The sequence below is a fragment of the Gossypium arboreum genome, chromosome 2, assembly GCF_025698485.1.
Source record: "Gossypium arboreum isolate Shixiya-1 chromosome 2, ASM2569848v2, whole genome shotgun sequence".
NCBI classification, from domain to species: domain Eukaryota; kingdom Viridiplantae; phylum Streptophyta; class Magnoliopsida; order Malvales; family Malvaceae; genus Gossypium; species Gossypium arboreum.
In genome coordinates, this window is record NC_069071.1 from 68,600,595 (window position 1) to 68,620,839 (window position 20,245).

General features: G+C 31.0%; 1 protein-coding gene across 4 annotated transcripts; it reads right to left on the bottom strand.

Moving 5' to 3' along the window:
• Positions 1-12,910: 12,910 nt before the first annotated feature.
• Positions 12,911-17,347, bottom strand: LOC108461166 (quinolinate phosphoribosyltransferase [decarboxylating] 1a). 4 transcript variants are annotated; one of them, XM_017760897.2, is made up of 11 exons: positions 17,155-17,347; positions 16,811-16,920; positions 16,572-16,720; positions 16,231-16,364; positions 16,077-16,140; positions 15,923-16,005; positions 15,440-15,523; positions 15,207-15,359; positions 14,700-14,876; positions 14,189-14,256; positions 12,911-13,271 (listed from the first exon to the last, which is right to left on the bottom strand). In XM_017760897.2, the coding sequence occupies exons 2-11, from the start codon at positions 16,867-16,869 to the stop codon at positions 13,175-13,177; spliced, it is 1,068 nt and encodes a 355-aa protein (XP_017616386.1). In that variant the 5' UTR covers positions 16,870-16,920; positions 17,155-17,347; the 3' UTR covers positions 12,911-13,174. The 4 variants fall into 4 exon arrangements, with proteins under 4 accessions (XP_017616386.1, XP_017616395.1, XP_052880940.1 ...); XM_017760906.2 differs by having other exon boundaries at positions 16,811-16,984; positions 17,155-17,281; XM_053024980.1 differs by having other exon boundaries at positions 16,811-16,923; positions 17,155-17,275.
• Between the last annotated feature and the right edge of the window lie 2,898 nt (positions 17,348-20,245).

Here is a 20,245-nt window from a genome sequence, read left to right on the forward strand (position 1 = left end):
ATATTATTATAACTCGCATGTACACATACATACGACAAAATTGTCATACAAGTTAAATCTACACATCAATCATAGGTCTTGGAGATAAGATAAAATTGATTTGATTTAATACTAGATTTAGAGTTCAACTCATTCCAGTTTTTTTTTAAATATTTTTATTTTCAAAATTTTATCTTAAATTGATCCAATATTTTAAGTGGATATTTATGAATATTATAAAACAAGAGAAAATATTTAGCACACTATCAATAGAGTTTTAAAATCCATAAGCATAAATAGAAAGTTGACAAGTATCACATATGGAGATAATAAAATATTAAAATATATATTTAAAAACACATATTAATTTTTAAAATTATTTATAAAATAAATATATATATATATATATATATTACCAATATACCAAATACTCAAAGATAATATTGTAGGTTACAAACTAACAATCTCCAACAAAATTTTAAGCATATGTCAATCATATAAAATTAGTGTGAATTCAATTCAATGGATTTTAAATTTTGAATTGTTTTATTTGGTTTAGTTTTTATTTTGAGTTTTAAAATTTTGGATTTATTATTTTTAATGATAAAATTTTGAAGTAAATAATTTTTAAGAATAATAATATTTGAGGTAATAAGAATATATGAATTTTTTTAAAATATTCTTATATAAAATTTTAAATTATTTGGAATATAAAATATCCATTTTCACATCATAAAAGTATTTAAAATAATTAGAAAAGGAATCAAATGATTAACAGCAATTTTAAGTTATAATGTAAACAAAAATACCTGGATTCCAGTTTATTCCATTTGTTTGTCAGCCTATTGTACCCAAATTTCTGAAATTAGAAGTTGAAATATATTCCATAGCATTGAAAATTACAGCCTTGCTAATTTGTACATAAAGTATAATCAATTAAAGCAAGGGATGAGCCACCCCTAGTTTTTTTCTTCTTCTTCATCATATTTATTTTTAACAATTAAGGTTGTTTTTTTTTTTTTTTTTTTGATAATGTCATCTCAACCAGTACATTTTACTATTACACTCAATTTATCAGAATATATTTTATTGATTTACTTTTGGTGTATGCCATTCTCCTTTATTAAGGAAAATAAATAAATAAATGTGATAGTGGCTGTCAAATGACTACAAGGCCCCACTCATACATTTCCTTTGTTCTAGTTTTGCAGATTAAAATTGACGGAAAAGAAATCAGAGGTAAAACAAACTTTTTCCTTTCCCTCTCCTCTTTTCTTTTTTGTCTTTTCAAATTGAAAATCCTAAAATACCCTTATCAACTTAATATATTATTTCCTTCTTAAATTTAGTTTTAATGATGAATTTGATTTTTAACTTTTTTTTTCTAATTTATACTTATATTTGATTTCAATATATATTTTAGCACCTAAACTAAATGGCATCATGTGATTAAATAAATCTTTAACACATGTGCTCAATAACTAAGAAAAAATACATTCAAAAATTAAATTAAACATTAAAGTCAAACTCAATGATCAAATAGTAAATTAACATATATAATTATATTGATTGCATTTCATTAGAACCATACCATTCTACATACAATAAAAACTAAAAAATTGATTAAATCTAAAATTATAGATGAATTTTGATTTAATGTGTAGTATAATATTAAAAATTTAATTTTAACATTTGCTCACGTGAAACTTTAATTTTAATTCAATTATTTAATTGTGCATATTTAAAAAACAAACAGATAAATAAAGTTGTTTTCATGTTAGATAAATATAATTATTTGTATATATAATAAATAAAGTTGTTTTCATGTTTTCACGGGCCACACAAAGGAGCTCGCAACTGATGCGCACATTTCAAACCCTTCATGTTCCTTTAAGGTCATTCAACCCAACAAGACTGGCATATTACTTGGAAGAGACTCAATGTCCATCTACTTAGATCCTAGATAAAATATAAACACTCCAGTAAATTGTATTTTTACCAAGAAAATTATTGTAAATCCGAAAGGATAAAGATGTATAGAGTTTTAATCCTTTAGGGCTCTTTTATTGTAGATGAGAACTAATCTTAGTCATGGATGTAATTTGAGAGTTAGGCTAATTTATGCGAATTTGAAGCAAAGAAATCGCCTAAGTCGGGCAGTTTGCCAAACTAAAATTCTAACCCCGTCACGGTTGGTACCCAAGCCAGTGTTCAAAGGCACCGGTTAAAATGACAAAAGGAGTAAAAGAGCAAAATGTCCCAATGGAGACTCGTGCTGGGAAGGGCAGGAAAAATAATAGACCAAGGGTATGTTGTCGACTTTGGAAAATCATGCAATCTACCTCGAGAAATCCATGGGTGAAATGTAGTAAACACTCGAGACAATTGAGGGATATAAATGAGTTAGACCCTATGAAAGAGTAGTTCAAGAAATATGTGGCAAACGCCCTTAGTTCCAATATGGACACGTTGCAAACGCTCTTCAATATTACTATGGGTAAGTTGACGGGGAAAGAATGATGCTCTTGAAACTAGGATGAAGTAAGAAAATGAAGCCATAATGATAAAGGATTGAGCGAAAGGAGGCAAAAAAAGGAGGCTAAAGGAAGCGGATCAAGATCGTATTCAATTTGTTCAATTCGAGAGATAAAGATTTGGATGTGACTTAAAAGGAAGAAACCAAAAAGATTTAGAAAAAAATAACAAAAAGAATTAAAAATAAAGAATAAATATTCAAAATAATAAATAAATAAATAAATAAAATTTAAAAGTGGAATATGGATTGAATAAAATGATAGATATGATAGATAGAAGGACAAATGTCCAATTAAACCTAAATCCCAACAAACTCAATTAATGGATCTAATCCACCCTCTAAGAAATAATTATTGGCAAATTGAAGGGTGAATAATAAATTCTCACGACTCCTTGAAGAAAAATCAAGAAAAAAGCTACTTCTAAAAATCATAAGAAAAAAATCTTGCACAAAGAAACTAACTCCCAGAATTGAAAACTTTATTAATAAAAAACAATTATTTGCTTAATGAACGATGAAGAAGTCTTTATATAGGCTAGCTAAGTATATAAAAATAAAATTCTAAAGTATACTGAAACTTTAATTAATCTAAACAAAACGTAGTTTTAAACTAAACTTTCTTGTTTGATTAAGAAACAAAAACTCCTAAACAACTAAAAATACTTAAACAATATCCCAAATTCGAATAGATAAATAAGAAAATAATAAAACCTAATAAATAAAATTTTAGACTTATATATAATAAAAATTAAGCCTAAAAATTGAACTCAATTTGATTTAAACACGAATTAAAAGCCAGAAACTTGTAATTTTCATAATTATCTCGTCCAGAAATTCTGCTCGCACATTCTTTACTAAAACAGTCGTAACTTGAACTCTTGAAATCAAAATTGAGTGATTCAAAGTGCGTTTATAGATATTCAAACTCTATGAAGACATATAAAGCCAGAAATGTCTAGATCCTATCCAACAAGTCGTCGCAAGTCGATTAATTTTCTAAACTTGAAAATTAATAGCTTTAGTGAAGGGAATTTAATAAATTTCACCCCATCCATGGATGTATCATTCCCTTTTTCCTTGAAAAGATTCATACTCGAATCTTGTCTTTGGTTGAATAAGAAAGAATCTTTATCATAGGTGGAATGGTTTAATAGAGCTCCTCATAAAGGATCAACAAATTCCTAAAAGAATGAAACAAGTCCACTAGACAAATTCAAGTTAAGGTTAGTGAAAACACAACCATTCCTCTCTTTAGGTTCTTTCTGTCTTTTATTTCTATTTTTCAATGTGAATTGAACTCTCTAATTTTACCTCATAGGAATTTTTACTCACCAAAGTTCAATCATCAAATTGACTTTTATCGCTCAAAGTCTCTTTTCTCTCAATCTTTTTCCATAAATCATCCTTATTTTCATTCAACCCCTCACAAAAAATTTGAACATTGAATTCATCAGAATATAACCATGTATGAGGAGAATAGATATCTAACCCATCCAGATTCATACACTTTAGGAAACAATCTCACTATCAACTTTTTCCAGTTCACAAAGCTCACTATCACTATCATCATAGTTTGCACTATTACTATCATAATAGCTCCCGCTATTACTATCAATTTCTTCGACATCAACTTTGAAACAAGGTGCAATGTTAGATCTAGACTCAACAATAGGCACAAAATCACACTTATTGTCTTTACAAACGGTGTCACTCGAAGTTTCTTGCTCACTTATATTATCATTGTCAATGATAGCAGTAGACGAAGACTCCTCAATAGGCTTTGTGTCATACTTACATTCTTCGGCTTGCAAGGATGTTTTCTTAAATGAATATGTTGGACATTTAGAGGCTTTGTGATCCTTCATATCACACCACATGCATTTGTTAGCTGATTCTCTTTATTCTGCCATAAGTCGTTTAAGCTAGTAGAAGATTTTTTTTTTTGTACCAATGTCTTTCTTGACAAGTCCATGAACAATAGAAGGTTGAACGACATTAGAAACAACATGTTCGTACAGATTTTTTTACAAATATGACATCTATGCTTTGCCCAAAGTTTATCATTATTAGTTTCCATTCGCACATTTTCGATCACTTTTTTTATTGGAAATACTTTTTTTTTATATTCTAAGAGTGTGCCAAAAATCAATATGTAAAATGTCAAATCGTTTGGAAAACTTTTACCAACTGAAAAATATTTTTTTCGAAAAACTTTCTAGGTAAAAAGAAAAAAAATTGAGGCCGTTTGCTAAAAATCAGTTTATAAGAACATAAAGAACACCTAAGACACCAAAATATGATACCAAATGATAAAGTAGGTGCGAAAAAAGGATCGTGTTTAAGTTGTTCGACTCGAAAAAGAAAGATTTGGATCTGAACTAAAAGAAGAAATAAACAAATTTAGAAATTAAAGAAAACAAACACACTAAAAGAAGAAATTTAAGAACTAAGAATAAATATTAAAAATAATAAATAACTAAACGAAATTTAAAAGTGAAAGATGGATTGAATAAACCGATGGATATAATAGATAGAAGGATAAGATGTGGGATTGGAATGAACAGCGTCAGAAAGCCTTTGATCAAGTGAAACGAGTAATGACCAAAGTGTTGAAAAAAATCCGATTTGAAAATAGTTTTCTTGCATAGTGAAAAAATGAAAATTTGAAAGTTGAACCGGTTTGTGATATTTATAGAAATAAACTTTTCCTGAAAATATCTATGCTTTGAGTGAGACGAATCATTGATGTTCTTGGCTTTCAACCGAACAATCTTCTTTGCTATTCTCGTATCATGAATAGCTTCGAGTGTGAGCTCAAACAGCTTTGAATCAAATACAACCAAAAATAATTTTATTACTTTCAGTCGAACTCTCTCTTATAGAAACTAGTAGAATTGTTATTTCCAGAAAATAGAATTTATACTTAGAAATAAATTCTGATTGTTTTTTAGAAGAATAATAATATTGAAAACTTATGTTATTTTAGTCATACCAATGTTATCTATTTATAAGGTGAGATAGGAGAATCCTAGTTGAATTTGTAGAATACAAATAATACTTATTTGATAGAAAAACTAGTCTCCTAGGTCAACTAAGAGAGAGGGGGTAGTATTGGGCCTCTCATGTATTTGGTCCAATTATATGTGCTTATTGAACTTTTAACCCTGCACTTTATAATTTAATCCAACCTAGTATATATTTTTCTACTTCCAAAAATAAATATTAGTTATTAAATTAATTTTTCAATTAAATAATTTTTCAATCTATTTCTAAGTCCGTTAAAGTTATGGTAACTTTCTTGTAAAAGAATCTATGAGAAAATATATTTAATTTTCATATTCAATAGATTCACAATGACCAATTAATTTAATTCCATGTTTGAACTTCAATTATTTAATTAAATAATAATTCAAAAACTTAAATTAATTCTCAAGTCATTTTCACACTTAATGAAAAACCATATTCATTTTTTAATCTAACTCATTTCTCTAATTTCATCATATCTATCCATTTCTATTCATTTGGATCTATATGCAATTTATTTATGGTTTCAACGAGCTAGTGGATGAACTGATTGGCCATATGTAATTAGGGCTCAAATTGTTTATAATTAAGTTCCAGCTTTTCACCTATTAATTATAAACTCATTTAGTCATGAAGTCATTCCACTATAGTATCATGACTGAGCTCTCCTCAATTACATACCATTACAAAAGTTACTCGATCAGTGCTCGTTCATTGACCTTGTCATAAGTGTGTTACCTTCACAGGATATCCTTAATCTTTTTGAGATAAATCTATTCTACTAATATGATCCTATTTTATCTCATAGTAATAATTATATCTTCATTAATGAAAAGTCAATTACTATTAAATAGTAATTAAGTCATTTATCACAAAGACAAATGACTTGTGGCCACATTTACTTTTCATCTATCATGTAATGCCAATGAGAGGATATCATTGACCCATTTCTTGGTTTATGAATTTCACTATTGTGAATGATGATACATACTACAAAAGTCGTATACCAAATGCACCAACTTTCAGTTCCTTATCTATTTGAACTCAGACTTTTACTTACATCAAAATATACGAGTCACACATATATAGTCTATCATTCATTCAGTATTAAGGTATGCCACACTATAAACGTCACAAGTAAATAAATCCACAAAAAAATTCAGGATCTATTCTACTTAGGTCCCATCTAATGTGCTGTCAGTCCAGTCAATCACATCTATGTCTCTATCTTCTAGGAGTCATTCACTCTAATGCTCAGGACAAAACATCTCTCCAATTGGACTTTATAAACGACATATTAGTCTTTCAATCAGTTTGCTCATTTTCGATTAGACTAAGGACATGTTTAAGTTCATCTACTAATATAAGTTGTCTTTCCATATTACAATTTAATCACGTAATATCGCTTAGTATTAGTTAAACATTAGATAGTTAGTGAGCTAATATTTTCTTCTATTTTGCTTTACATACAAAAATCATTAAGGACAATATACAAATGATATTACTGTAATTTATGAATAATTTTATTAAACCAATTTGTTTGAAAAATACAAGTATACAAACGAATATACTCCACTTAGGGCACCAGATCCATCATAAAGAGCTTGTGCTTTTCTTGCTGAATTATATTAAACTGTTTGAGGTGTATACGGTATGAGAGACCTTTTAGAATTTTGAAAAGGGCAGGTAAGGTGGCCTACAACCTAGAGTTGCCAACAAAACTCAAGGTTCATTCGATGTTCAATGTCTGTATGTTTAAGCCATTCTATGAGGATCAAGAGGATCCAAATCGAGATAAGTTCGAACAATCACCAATGGGGGTAAAAGTCTCTTATGATCATGAAGTTGGATGCATCATGGTAGACCGAGTGATTCGATGGAAGTATTATAGGTCGAGTCATGAGTACTTTATTTGATGGAAGGGACTTTCTAATAATAAGGCTAGTTAGGAACTTGATAAGGCTTTATGGCAATTCCAAGAGAAGATAAGTTAGTTTCATTTTGAAGATGTGACAAGGGCATCACAAGAACAGGTGGGGGAGAATGTCATGGGCCGTGCAAAGCAGCCTACAACTAATGCGCACATTTCAGATCCTTCATGTTCTTTTAGGGTTATTCGGCTCAACAATATTGGCCTATTGCTTGAAAGAGACTCAAGGTCCATCTACTTGGATCCTAGTTAAAATGTAAACACTCTAGTAAATTATTTTTGTACCAAGATAATTATTGTAAATCATAAAATATAAAAATGTATAAAGTTTTAATCCCTTAAGGCTCTCTTATTGTAGATGAGAACTAATCTTAGTCATTAATGTAATTCGATTTGTACTATTAGATCTGAGAGAACTTAACTATAAATAGAGCCCCCCTCCTTCATTTGTAATCACTTCCATTCTTGAGTTAAAAATGTTTTTGAAAGAATTTACTCAAACACTTGGTGTGCTATTATCTTTCTTGTGGTTTTTTTGTTCGATTCAAGTCCCTTCGCCTTTTCGAGTTGCTTCCACTTTATTTCAGTGCCCTAGACAATTTCTTTTGTGAATTCTCATTTTCGAGAGTTAGGCTGACTTAGGTGGATTTGAAGCAAAGAATCGCTTAAGGCCGTCTGGTTTGCTAAACTAAAATTCTAGCCCTGTGACACTTGTAGTAGGAGTGAAATTGTATTTTGTCTTATTTACTTGAAAAAATGGACAAATTAATCCATGTACATTAAATCAAAGAGCAAACTGATATTTTCTGTAAAAAAATAATCCATTTCTACTATTAAAAATTAGAGTGGTTGACGAAATAATCAAAAAGTTAAATTTGAGATGTCATGTGTATCTAATGCTGACGTACATGGAATAATTTTAACAATAAAAATAGATGAAATTTTTAACAAAAGAACCAATTAGTTCTTTGATCTTATGTATAATAACTAGTTTACCCATATTTTAAATAGAGGGAACAAAATGTAATTCAATTTTTAGCACAACATCCTCCAGAATACAATTTACCTAAATAATTATAAAATAATAGTGCATTGGTGATGTTACACATAATAAATAAAAGATTTAGTCCATTATTAATGTAATTTGATTCCATTATCCACCAACAAAATAAATTGAAAGAAAGAGCAGTGATGATGTTATAATGTCATTATCCACTTTTTGCTATTCATGATGGAATAATTAGTCTTAAAAATGAAAAAGGGTTTAGCACTAAAAATAACCCTTTTGGTACTCCATCAAAACTATGCTTCACAATTTGGGGAAAAAGTGTTGTTGTGCTTTCATATCACTATACATACAAATTTAATACATTGAATTAACACGTGCTTGTATTTGGTATTTAAAAATTATGACAAATTTTCATCCTTATTCTCCTTCTCTTCTCTCCTATTATAAGAACTTTTATATTTATTTCGATATAAAAATTAATGTATTATATTATATTATTTTACCGTTATTATAAATTGGATGAAAATTTATACAGAGACGATTGAATTTAAGATTTCAAAGTTTACCACGTTCTTATCTTATGTTCAATTAAACAATTTAAAAATCATATTTAAATTTTTATTTGCATATAAATATATAATTTATTAAGAAATTTAAAATTAATAATGATTTATATATTACATGTAATTTAAAATATTTGTTGTATTTGTGTTTTAGAATGGTATTTTATTTTATTTTTAAATGTTTGCGTGCAAAATTTGATTATGAAATTAATTGAATGTACTGTAAAATATTTATTGAAAAATGAAATTTTGGTAAGAAATTGAATAACAGCACCTACTGAAATAAATAATAAAAATATTGTTGTAAAATTTGCATATTTAACTTACCTAACAAAAAATTGATTGAATGGATCAGATTCAATTGTTGAAGAAACATAAATCTCTTAAGAAATTTCATTTAAAGAAATACAAAACTTATAGTTACCCATTTCTACTTCCAAAAACCTAATCATTTTGTTTCTATAAACTTATCCATCAACAAAACACCTTTATTTTTCCTTCTCCCATACAATGTCTTTTATCAATCAAATTGAAAATTTTAAAATTTTAAAATATTAAATATGAATATTATTTTATAAATTTGTAAAATAATTTTTTAAATATATGTTATACTCCTTTCTACATTACACGATCATTGAGTATTTTGATTTGAATTCTTTATGATGACCTCTCAAAAAACAGTGATGTCCTAATAATAGTATGGTGGTCAGAACAAGACAACCTATGACACAAGTGAATCCACACAACACGTATCATAACAACAACCTACCTGCAATAGTAGTACTCGTTTGGCACTTAGCATGCGACCACTAGCCTCTAACTTGTCCACACAACCATGCAGCTTGCTACGTGGCGCTATAAGATAAGGACAACCCCCTATGTAAACTTGAATGCACAAGAGAACAAGTATATTATTCTTTTCCAAGTCACCTTCTCCTCATTGTTACCCAGTATCAACAACTTATAACAATTCTAATACAATTAATTATTACAAGCATTGGTTCAGATAATGAACTTAACAATAAATTTAAATAACTATCAAACCAAAATAAATACGCAATACATTTTACATAAGGTAAGACTGAAACTAAAGATGTCAAAATTTACATCAACTTCTATATTTTTGTAAGATTATATTCTTGAGTAAAAATATAATAAAGTGGTTTTCAATATATATATTTATATAAATATCAAATTAAATTTATAGAAAGAGGCTTGAATTTAAAATTTCTGTATATATTCACATTTATTTATGTAATGTTAAGAGAAGAGGAAGAAGATGACAGAAAGTTCTAATCATTTTTACAAATTAGTCTTCGCAAGCTTTCAAAAGAGATAGAACTGAATTTTTAATTCAAATAGTTCACGGGTAGGCGCTCATAAATGATGATGATGATAATCAACTCTTACCTCATTCGATTTGGATGTTTTTCGCTTAACATTATGTTTTTTATTTTTGGATTGTCAATATAATAAAACAACTCTAATAAAGAAGTACAGGGTTGTTTTTGCTTTCTGAAAATATTTGTTATTTTTTTTTTAGAAATTAAAAAATATGTTTGATAAATAAAAACAAAACACTCATACATGTTTTATTGAATGTTTTCCATTTTTCAAGAAAACGAAAAAGATTTCAATTAATTTCCTAAAACCAAATGAAGTCTATTTTTGTATGTTTTGTTCTCCTAACAACCTTATACTAAAGGTTGGAATCAAAATCCTCCCATTAAAAGCACAATGTACCATTGCACCCAATATTTAGTTGTAAAATTTTATCTCTTTAATTTGTGGATTTTTAGATTTATTGCTTAGTTCAGTTTTTAAAGTATATTATTTTCCCACTTTAATATTTAAAGGTTTTTTTCGTTCATTTTAATCTCTAATGTTATTCAACATTCTTAGTTAAGTTTTTAACGTTATCAAACGTTTTGGTTCAATCATTTGAAGTTTAAAAATTAGCTGGGATATCCAAATAATCATAAATTATCACGTAGCATACATCAATACCACAATAATACCATCATAAGTAAAAACTAACAAACTTCAAAAATATAAAAATGCAAAAATGAATAAAATGATAAATATATATCTAAAAAATTAAAATATGTTAGAATTTTTAAAAAATTGTAAAAAGTAAAAACTATATAAAATATTAGAAATTGTAGAACATTGTAAAAAAATATAAAAATCATATTATTAAAAATTTTATAAATTGTTGTAACTTGGAATAAAGTCTACCTTCTCTAATCACATGTAAATTCTTAAAAATTGATTTTAAACTTGTATATCATAATACAATTAATTTTTATAAAATAATATTTTAAAATATTTTAATAAAATTGAATAAATTTTGTACCAAAATTTTAATATTTTAAATACATATATTTTTAGTATTTTATCAATGTTATGAGCAAAATTTTTATTTGACTCGGCTCTGTATTTAATGTTTGGAGTAAGCCTCTTTCATACATCTTTGTGCACATGCTCTTTTTATTTTATATCAAATTTCTTTAAAATGGTTAAACACTTGACAATAGTTATGAAGATACTAATCCAGAGACAAATATTTTGTATTGAGATATTAAAAATTATTTGAAGCAATTAAAATATTATTTAGATTATTATTTAATTCAAATAAAATTATTTTTCATTGTTTAAATAATTTAGAAAAAATCAAATTATCACCTAAAAGATCTACCAATTATAAATTCCAATTGATTGATTTATAAAGCAATCATCGTATGTTGTATCCTTCCAAAAACAACCATCTCACGTTCAAGCTCTCAGCGAGTTGTGATTTATAAAATTTTAAAAGTATTAAAATTCCTAATATATATTAAAAATTTTAGTATTTTTTTCTATTTTTCTATTCTTTTGTAATCTTATAAATTTGTTCTATTTTAAATAATTTTAATAATTTTGTAAAAATTTTCTATTCTTTTTCATTTCTAAGTTTTTTCCAATGATGATATCACTATGAAATCATCATATGAAATGTGACAATATATGATTAATGGATATCTCAACCGTTAGTTTTTCATGTCTAAAGGACTAACTTGTGAATACTTGATAATTTTAGGGATTAAAGTGAAATAGAAAAAATTAAAGACCAAACTAAAAAAATATATATACTTTTAAGAACTAAAGTGTGAATTAAATTTTTTTTATTACACATGATAGTGAGTTGTACAAGTGTGTTTATTTAAAAAAAAAAAAAAAGAGAGAAGAAACCCTCATGAGTTCCATTTTGTTTATTTTGAAATTTCCAAAATTTGACTCGTTCTTGATGGTTGATGCCCCTCCCTCCTATTTACTTTTAGAATAATTACTTTCATAGTTATTTGATAATAATAACGAGCCTCACATTTTTGATTAAATTTGTGGATGGATTAGGTTTGGACTGGACTAACTTCTGAGAATCTAATTTCATTCTATTCAAATTATTATTTGAAGATAAATGTTGTTGAATATATATATATATATATATATATATAAACTAAAATTGACTTCATCCAATTAGATCTGACAATAGATACAATTTTCCATCAAATAGAAAAGGTGAGGATGCACTGCAAGGTCAAAATCATAAATTAAATTAGAATAATTAAAATGAAATAATAAATTAGTGACTCCTTTAAAGATAAGGAAAGTTGTCCATGTTTTTGGAAATGGCAAAGTGATCTAGTTTTTTATTATTAATTTTTGTTAACTTTTAGTGTTTGATAAGTAATGGTTGGCAATGGTAATGCATGATGATGCAAAGTCATGTGCTTAACCATCCCCATTCCCCCCACTAAAGCTCTGAACCAATCCTTAATTAAAACTGTGCTTTTAAAGTGGTATTATATCATCATCAGACAATGCTTCACTTGGGCCACAAGACATCATGTGTTGCACCAAATTTTATTTTACAAGACATCATGTAAGTACATTAAGAAGAGTCCAAATAACATTAGCAACATGCATACAATTATACTCCCTATATCTTTCATAAAGCGGTTTATCGTCTATCAATTCTTTAAACCATTATTAGAGCATGGGAAGAGAAAAACTAATGATGTAATTCGTAAATAATTCCTTTTGGGGGTAGATAAGAGCTTTCCTTATTCAATAAGGGCGTAAAGATGAACCGACTATGCCCGTTTCGTTCGCCTTCCAACTTCAAGTGCCAATTCTGTATCAATTTTGAGTGATATATCAAGTGCTGTCACAGAATGCGTGAGTGCACCGCTGCAAACACCCAAGGGTTAGAACAGTACGACATACCAAGAGTTTTAGTACCAAGTTGGTTAATAACTTAGGCTAACATTTCCATAAAAATGTCAGAAAGTTCTAAACAACTTCCTACAGAATGAACCCTCTTATACTATTTGAAACAACGTGGCTTGCATAGTTTCTCAACATTTTCAAGTTCTATATACAACTAAAATGTGGATCCCTCTGAGTGTGTACCAATATCAGTCATAACTTTTTGAAAGAAAAACAAAACCCAATAATGAGAAATCATGGATTTGAAATCCACACTTCCTCCTACATCTCTAATTGATATAGTTTGGCATGCATTTCAAATGTAGGTAAATCCATATGCTTTTGATAAAGTTCAAATTTGATGCCTAACCCCCATATCTATTTGAATTGGAGCAATGGATAACTTAGTGATAAATAGTTCCATTAAAATAAACTCAACTGTCTAAATGCAAAAGAATAGATCGTTGGTGTAAGAATAGACCCTGCATTTTATAATAGAACTTTTAATGATTCAAAGAAATTTATCAACCTTTGTAGGTCTAGAGACATGCTCCCCTAAAGGTGCCAAAGAAAATAGTAGCACAGCCTAATTACCAGCAATGGGGCCCATTCTCACTCATTTGAGTGCCCTTGTTAAATATTAGGATATTTGATGCTTGCACGTATATACATGTATATATCTGTCTAGGAAAGTGATATCTGTTTATCTTTATACTGAATTCTGGCACTTCTCAATACCACTAGAACCAGTTTTAGAAGTAAAATAAACCCAGTGAGAGGATGATAAGATTTTTCCAGGATAATCACCTCCATGGTTCAAGCTAAAGTTCAGTAACTTAAAATATTTTTGTTTACAAGAACAATATACATTACAAAATAAAAAAGTTGCACTGCCTTACCTGGATATGTAGGTAACTCCAGTTTGTCCGATTTTATGTACGGTTTTAAGAGTCACATTTCCGGATGCCTACCACAATGAAATAGATACATCACTTACAAGCATCAGAAAAGTTCAAAGTAGAACATTAAAATAGAAGTTACCATGTAAAACTATAGATGGCATTTGACAACTACATGAGCAAGAATGCCAAGGTAAATCACCAAAAACAAATTACAATTTAGAAATTCTTAAAAAAAATTTAAGTAGCAAGAGCTTTCATATAAATCTTTTTTGTATAATTTGCTCATGTTTCACATATTTAAAGACCAAAACAGCAAGCAAATAGAGTGAACCATTGCGCCACACACCCCTCCATGACTCTCAAATAAAGAAAATGAAAGAACAAGCATCTGATAAGTAACACATCACTTCAGCAGGAGTAATTCATTTGCAATACCTTCTTGCAAAGTCAGCAGGCACTAAATAAATGAACTGAGAAGTACACAATAAAATCATGATTCATGAGATACCTCTGTCTCAAATTTCCCATTGATTAGCTCCACAGCCTCTTTAAGCATAGACACATCAACATCTCCATTTGGAAGAGGTATAACCATATTATCCAACATTATCCGGGTCAATGAAGTCTTCATTTGTGATGCGTACTGCAATACTTCCTTTACTTCCGCAAGCGTACGGGTCTCAACCTTCAAAAAGACATTGTGAACATATCTGTTACAGTTGCCACAATGCAATGACAGATTAATTCATTTTCACACACACTCACAGACACGCATGCAGAGAGAAGAGAACCACTCCAAAGCATTGCAAATTAAGAAGAAAGCTGTATTTGATCACAAAATTCCAGTTGAATATATTTTTCGGCAATGCTTCGAATTTCGGAACAGAGAGTTGAATCATGTAACAGCATACATGATTTACCACACAGAAATTAACAGATTTGTACCCAATTATGTTAAACTAGTCCACTGCACAAAAATTTAATTGACTATATTTCTAACATATGAAGAAATTACCTCAACTTCCATTTGAAGATTTTCCCGCTCTAAATACTGGTCAACAGATCTAAGGGCATTGCTGATTCCCCCAGCTATTGATATATGATTATCCTTTATCAACACCATATCAAACAAACCCAGTCTATGATTTCTTCCTCCACCAATTAGTACCTACAGAAAGAAAATTTCAACAATATCAACCGAAGGCATAAGAGAAGGAACCAACAGTAAGATCAAGGAAATGATCTTACTGCCCACTTGTCCACCAAACGTAAGCCCGGAGCTGTTTTTCTTGTCTCTAAGATGTATGCAGGGTATGCAGCATCAGCCATTGCCTGCAGGAACAATTAACATTCTAAAACACTCTACCCTCAAAAAGTTATTGCAATGATAAGCTTTTGCTAGGTGTCTTGTTTCTTTAGTATAGTTATTGAACATGCATGCTATAATTTGCAATTCATGACATAGTTTAAAATAGTTGACTAGATAATGACATAAACAGTTGATGATTCTTATTTTGTCCGTAAAATTTATACTCATCCACCATAATGTTTTGCATTCAATCCACAGCAATCTAAAATGAAACATAAGCAGTTTGGGTTTTCCTATTGCCATCCTGCCATCTGCCCTATATGATAAATCAAGATTTGTTTGATTACAACAAAGAAACATAGCTATGATTATGAGAACTCTTTTGTTTACTTCATTTACAAAATTCAAAGAAATGGAAGCACCTTAGTTAGTGTAGCTATACCACTCATCCGCTGCATAAAGTTGAGAGCTATTCTTTCCGCTACAACAATGCTGTGTGCTCTTCCTATATATAGAGAGTGTGTAATTTTAGTAGTCCTTCTTGTAAAAATTTAAGAAACCGCCTTATTGACTTACCATAAACTTTTCCAAACTGCAGTCCCTTGCAAACATACTCTCCATCCTTTCGAGACCACTCCACCTGATATCAAAATGTACAAAAGGATGGAGTGTGTGGTCCAAGCACAAAAACCATAAAGATGATCCAAAGACAGAAAATGCAGGTCTTTACCTTCAAAGGAGGATCAACCTCTTGAAACACCATCTCTGCAAGTGCAATGCCAGCAATGATACCATCCTCCTTTGCCAAAAAACAGGCTTCCACTTCCATGTCAACTGGAATGGTGGCCATACAAGTTACATCCCCTGCAAATGAACCCAAATGAAACATAATGTAGAAAAAAAAAGAGAGAGATATAACTGAATACTTGAACCCTCTACACCAAAACCTTTAGCTTATCATTATGAACTTAGGGGAGCTAAGATTATGAAATATGAAAACACTGATAACGGAAACACCATAAAAGCAAGGAAGAACATTGTAAACTAAAAAAAAAAAAAAGATAGCTAAACCTCGATTTCCAGCATCTTCAGCAAGGGCAAGTTTAATGATGCCCTTTAAATCATATGTAGGGTGTGAGGGAGGCTTTATTGCCATGGCTTCCAACGACAGTCCAGCATGTGTAGTGCGAGCAGCAGCCATTCTAACACCACGCCTACAACTACGGACCAATAAAATCAGGCTCAACCAACTACTAAACAAAAAGGGCATTCTATAATTAAAAGAATAAAAAAAGAAGAAAACAATTTACCTTGAAGTTGAACACCAATCAGGCAAAACTATTGAGGAAAAAGAAAGAATTCCAGACATGAAATCTCTCTGTGTTAAGCTCTTGTAGTCCAGTGAGCTTTCTGATATTACCTGCTAACAGATACCTCTCAGTAACAGCCCATAAACGTCAGAAAACTATATGCGAAATTGCTACCTGAAGCAACAGAATAAAAACAAAATAGTAGATGTTTTAAAGGCCACCCAGAAGGGTTTTAGATTAAGAATATCGACCCATACAGTTATTCTAGCCAAGAAAAGTAGTTTAGAAAAAGAAGAAGAAAAGAACATGAAAACAAGATAAATAGGTGGATTGAAGGTTACTACCTTACTGGTAACTGATATATGGAGAACCCAATTTTCGGAATTTGGCACTGGTTGCCCAATACCCTTCTCCTTAACCCCAACAGTATAAACCCAAAACGCAATTCTACCCCTTTTTTTTTTTTTGGGGGGTTGGGGGTTCGGGTGTTGGGGCGGGGAGAATCGTTTTAGCCAATTGAATAAACAAAGAATAAAATGCAATACACTTAACTACTTTTTATTTTCTTTATCATGAATCAACCATGAAATATTACAAAACGAGGACTCAATTTTTAAATTTATTTTTTTTGTCAATAACGAAATCCTACGTGGCCATTTTAATATGCAACTTAATTTCCAAATAATAGCCACATAATTTAATTTAATAAAAAATCATAAACCTAATTATTTATAAAACCCATAAATCTCACGAGAACCTTAGAATATTTAAAAGTAAGGTTTGTATTCGTCATCTTTTCAAACTTGAACTAATGAAATCTTCAAGGGAACGAAATAGGAGGAAAGAAGGGAAAGAAGAAAAAGTGAGGTTACTAGTGTGATTCGAGAATGTCATTGTGGATTGCCGACTGATTTGAAAATGTCTTTGTCAAATGAAAATTAGGTAAGAGATTTTTTGGTTGCCAATCTTATTGGAATCACAAGAGGACAACAAGGAGGGTCTGCAGACATAACTCGCAAGGGGAGCTTCAGGACACGGCTTGCTAAAGGAGACTGCGAGCACGGGTCGCAAATCAAGCTTGCAGGAATCTAGGGAGGGCCACGACCTCAGCTCGCATGCACCCAAGGAATACGCAAAAAGGATCGCGTGCCTCGCAGACCACCCAAACACGTGTTTAATAGGCACGGAGCCTGCTTAGGATATCAATCCTAGGAATAGAAAGGATTACGTGCTTCATGGACATGTGTCTAATAGGCTTGGAGTTCGCAAAGAATGTCAATACTGGAGGTAATAGAATCAAGACAAAGTAGTGGGGCCCTGTTATGAGCTGTAATAGTACCTGTAACCGCATGTATAAATACCCCAACATTCCTATCAATAAGAAATAAGAAAATATTACTCAACAATTGGTGCGGTGAACATGGACAGACTTCCGATCATTAGAATTTTCGAGTTTGATTAAGTTTCTTTATTTTTGGAAACAAATGGCTCACCCGAATGAAAATCCCCCTATCAAATCATCACCAGGACAGGCTGAAGTGTCAGGTTCTGGTGCCCAGCACGACGAAACAGACTTGTTTGCTGGATGGTTCGACGATAGACTGAAAAACTTTGACAATGCTGTTTATCGGGGAACATTTGTTCCTTTGGATTTGATCTTTTCTACTGGCCAGGAGCTGTCTCCCACTCTCAACCAATAGGCACCCCCAACAGTTCTTGGCCATCCAAGAGCAATTGAAGTTTATGAGGGAATAGATGTTCGCTCAAGAGGCACGGTTTGTGGAACAACAAGCCTTTCAATATGAATTGTTGAAATAGAATGATGAGTTGCGAAGGAAGATGCATGTTGATAATTCTAATTCTTAAGACAACGTAGGCAAATAGGACGAAACCCCAGCGAAAGAATGGCAAAGCGAGATGGATGAGCTAAGGAGGGACATATGGGCGTTACACCCTAAAGCGCAAGACATGGACTGGTTATTCAGTTCTAATAACCCACTAGCCACTGATATTTTGACAGTAAGCTTACCACGTGACTTCAAGGTCCCGAAAGATATGTTCAAAGGAAGAAGGGACCTGTGAGCTTATTTGATATAGTACAAAGACTATATGAACGTGCTGGGAGAATTGGGCGCAGCAAAGTGTAAAGTTTTTTCCACAACACTCAAAGGAAGTGCCAATGACTAATACATCTTCCTTCCATAAGTTTTGATCCAAAACTTCTCATAGTTGGGTCAAATGTTCTTGGGCAGATTTAGGGCCTATAGGGAAATCATGAATACACTTATGGGCATGATGTCCGTGAAGCAGAGGGAAGGTTAGTCCCTTTAGGATTACGTAAAAAGATGCTATGCGGCGACCCTAAACACAAAAAACTTAGAGGACTAGTGGGCCATAAATGCATTCATCATAAGAGTGCAAAACAACCATGTCCAATATTCCTTTACGGATAATAGACTCTAGAGTCTAGCTAATTTGTATGAGCGAGCTCACAAGTTCACAGAAGTAAAATAAATCAAGAGAGTATCACATACCACATTTTTTAGGGAAGAAAGGTAGTTCTGGAATAGAGAGAGACCTCGCAACTGGCAAGGACCCCCTAGCCAGTCATTGTGAGTAAGAAATGACAGGTCGCAAAGAAGTCAGACCTAGAGTGATACCCTTAGGGCATCCCAAAGACCACAGCAAGAGCACGCCAGAAGATACACTCGCTAGGGAAGGTTTGAGGCTTATACCCCCTGAATGCTACGTGAACTTAAATCCCCAGTCAGGTTAAGAGCTTCGACATCTTGCCGAAGCCATCCTTGATGAGGAGTTTAGGGAGAAGGGTGAACTCGAGGGATCAATGTACCTTCCACGATGATATGGGGCATAAGAACAAAGATTGTTTTACATTAAAAGATGCCATAGAGGAAGCGATTCGGAATGGTGAGCTCATAGAATACGTGAATCAAAGTAGTGCCCAACAAGGTCAAAGCTCGTGTGGTGACCCTAAGGGCAATCAAAAGGTTCGAGGCACCATCCATGTGATCGTAAGAACAGACGACGAATGGGCAGGTTCTAACACAAAAATAAGAGCACACATGAGGAACGTAATGTCAATTAGCGCTCTCAAGAGATTGCGCTGACAGGAAAAATAGAGTATCGAGTTTGATGGTGATGATGAGGAGTTGGTGCGTGACAAAGAAGGAAATGACTCAATGGTGGTCTTAGCAACGGTCGCCAGTTTTGAGGTTAAAAGAATATTTGTTGATAGCGGCAGTGTAGTGTAGGGGTGAGTATTCGATCGAACCGAGTCAAATCGAGTGAGAAATTTTGATTTAGTCGAGTTGATGAATTCTATTTTAGCAACTGAACTCAATTTAAAATTTTTCCGAATTGAACCGAATCGAGTAAAAAAATTTCAAGTTAAGTTGAATCGAGTTAACGATTCCT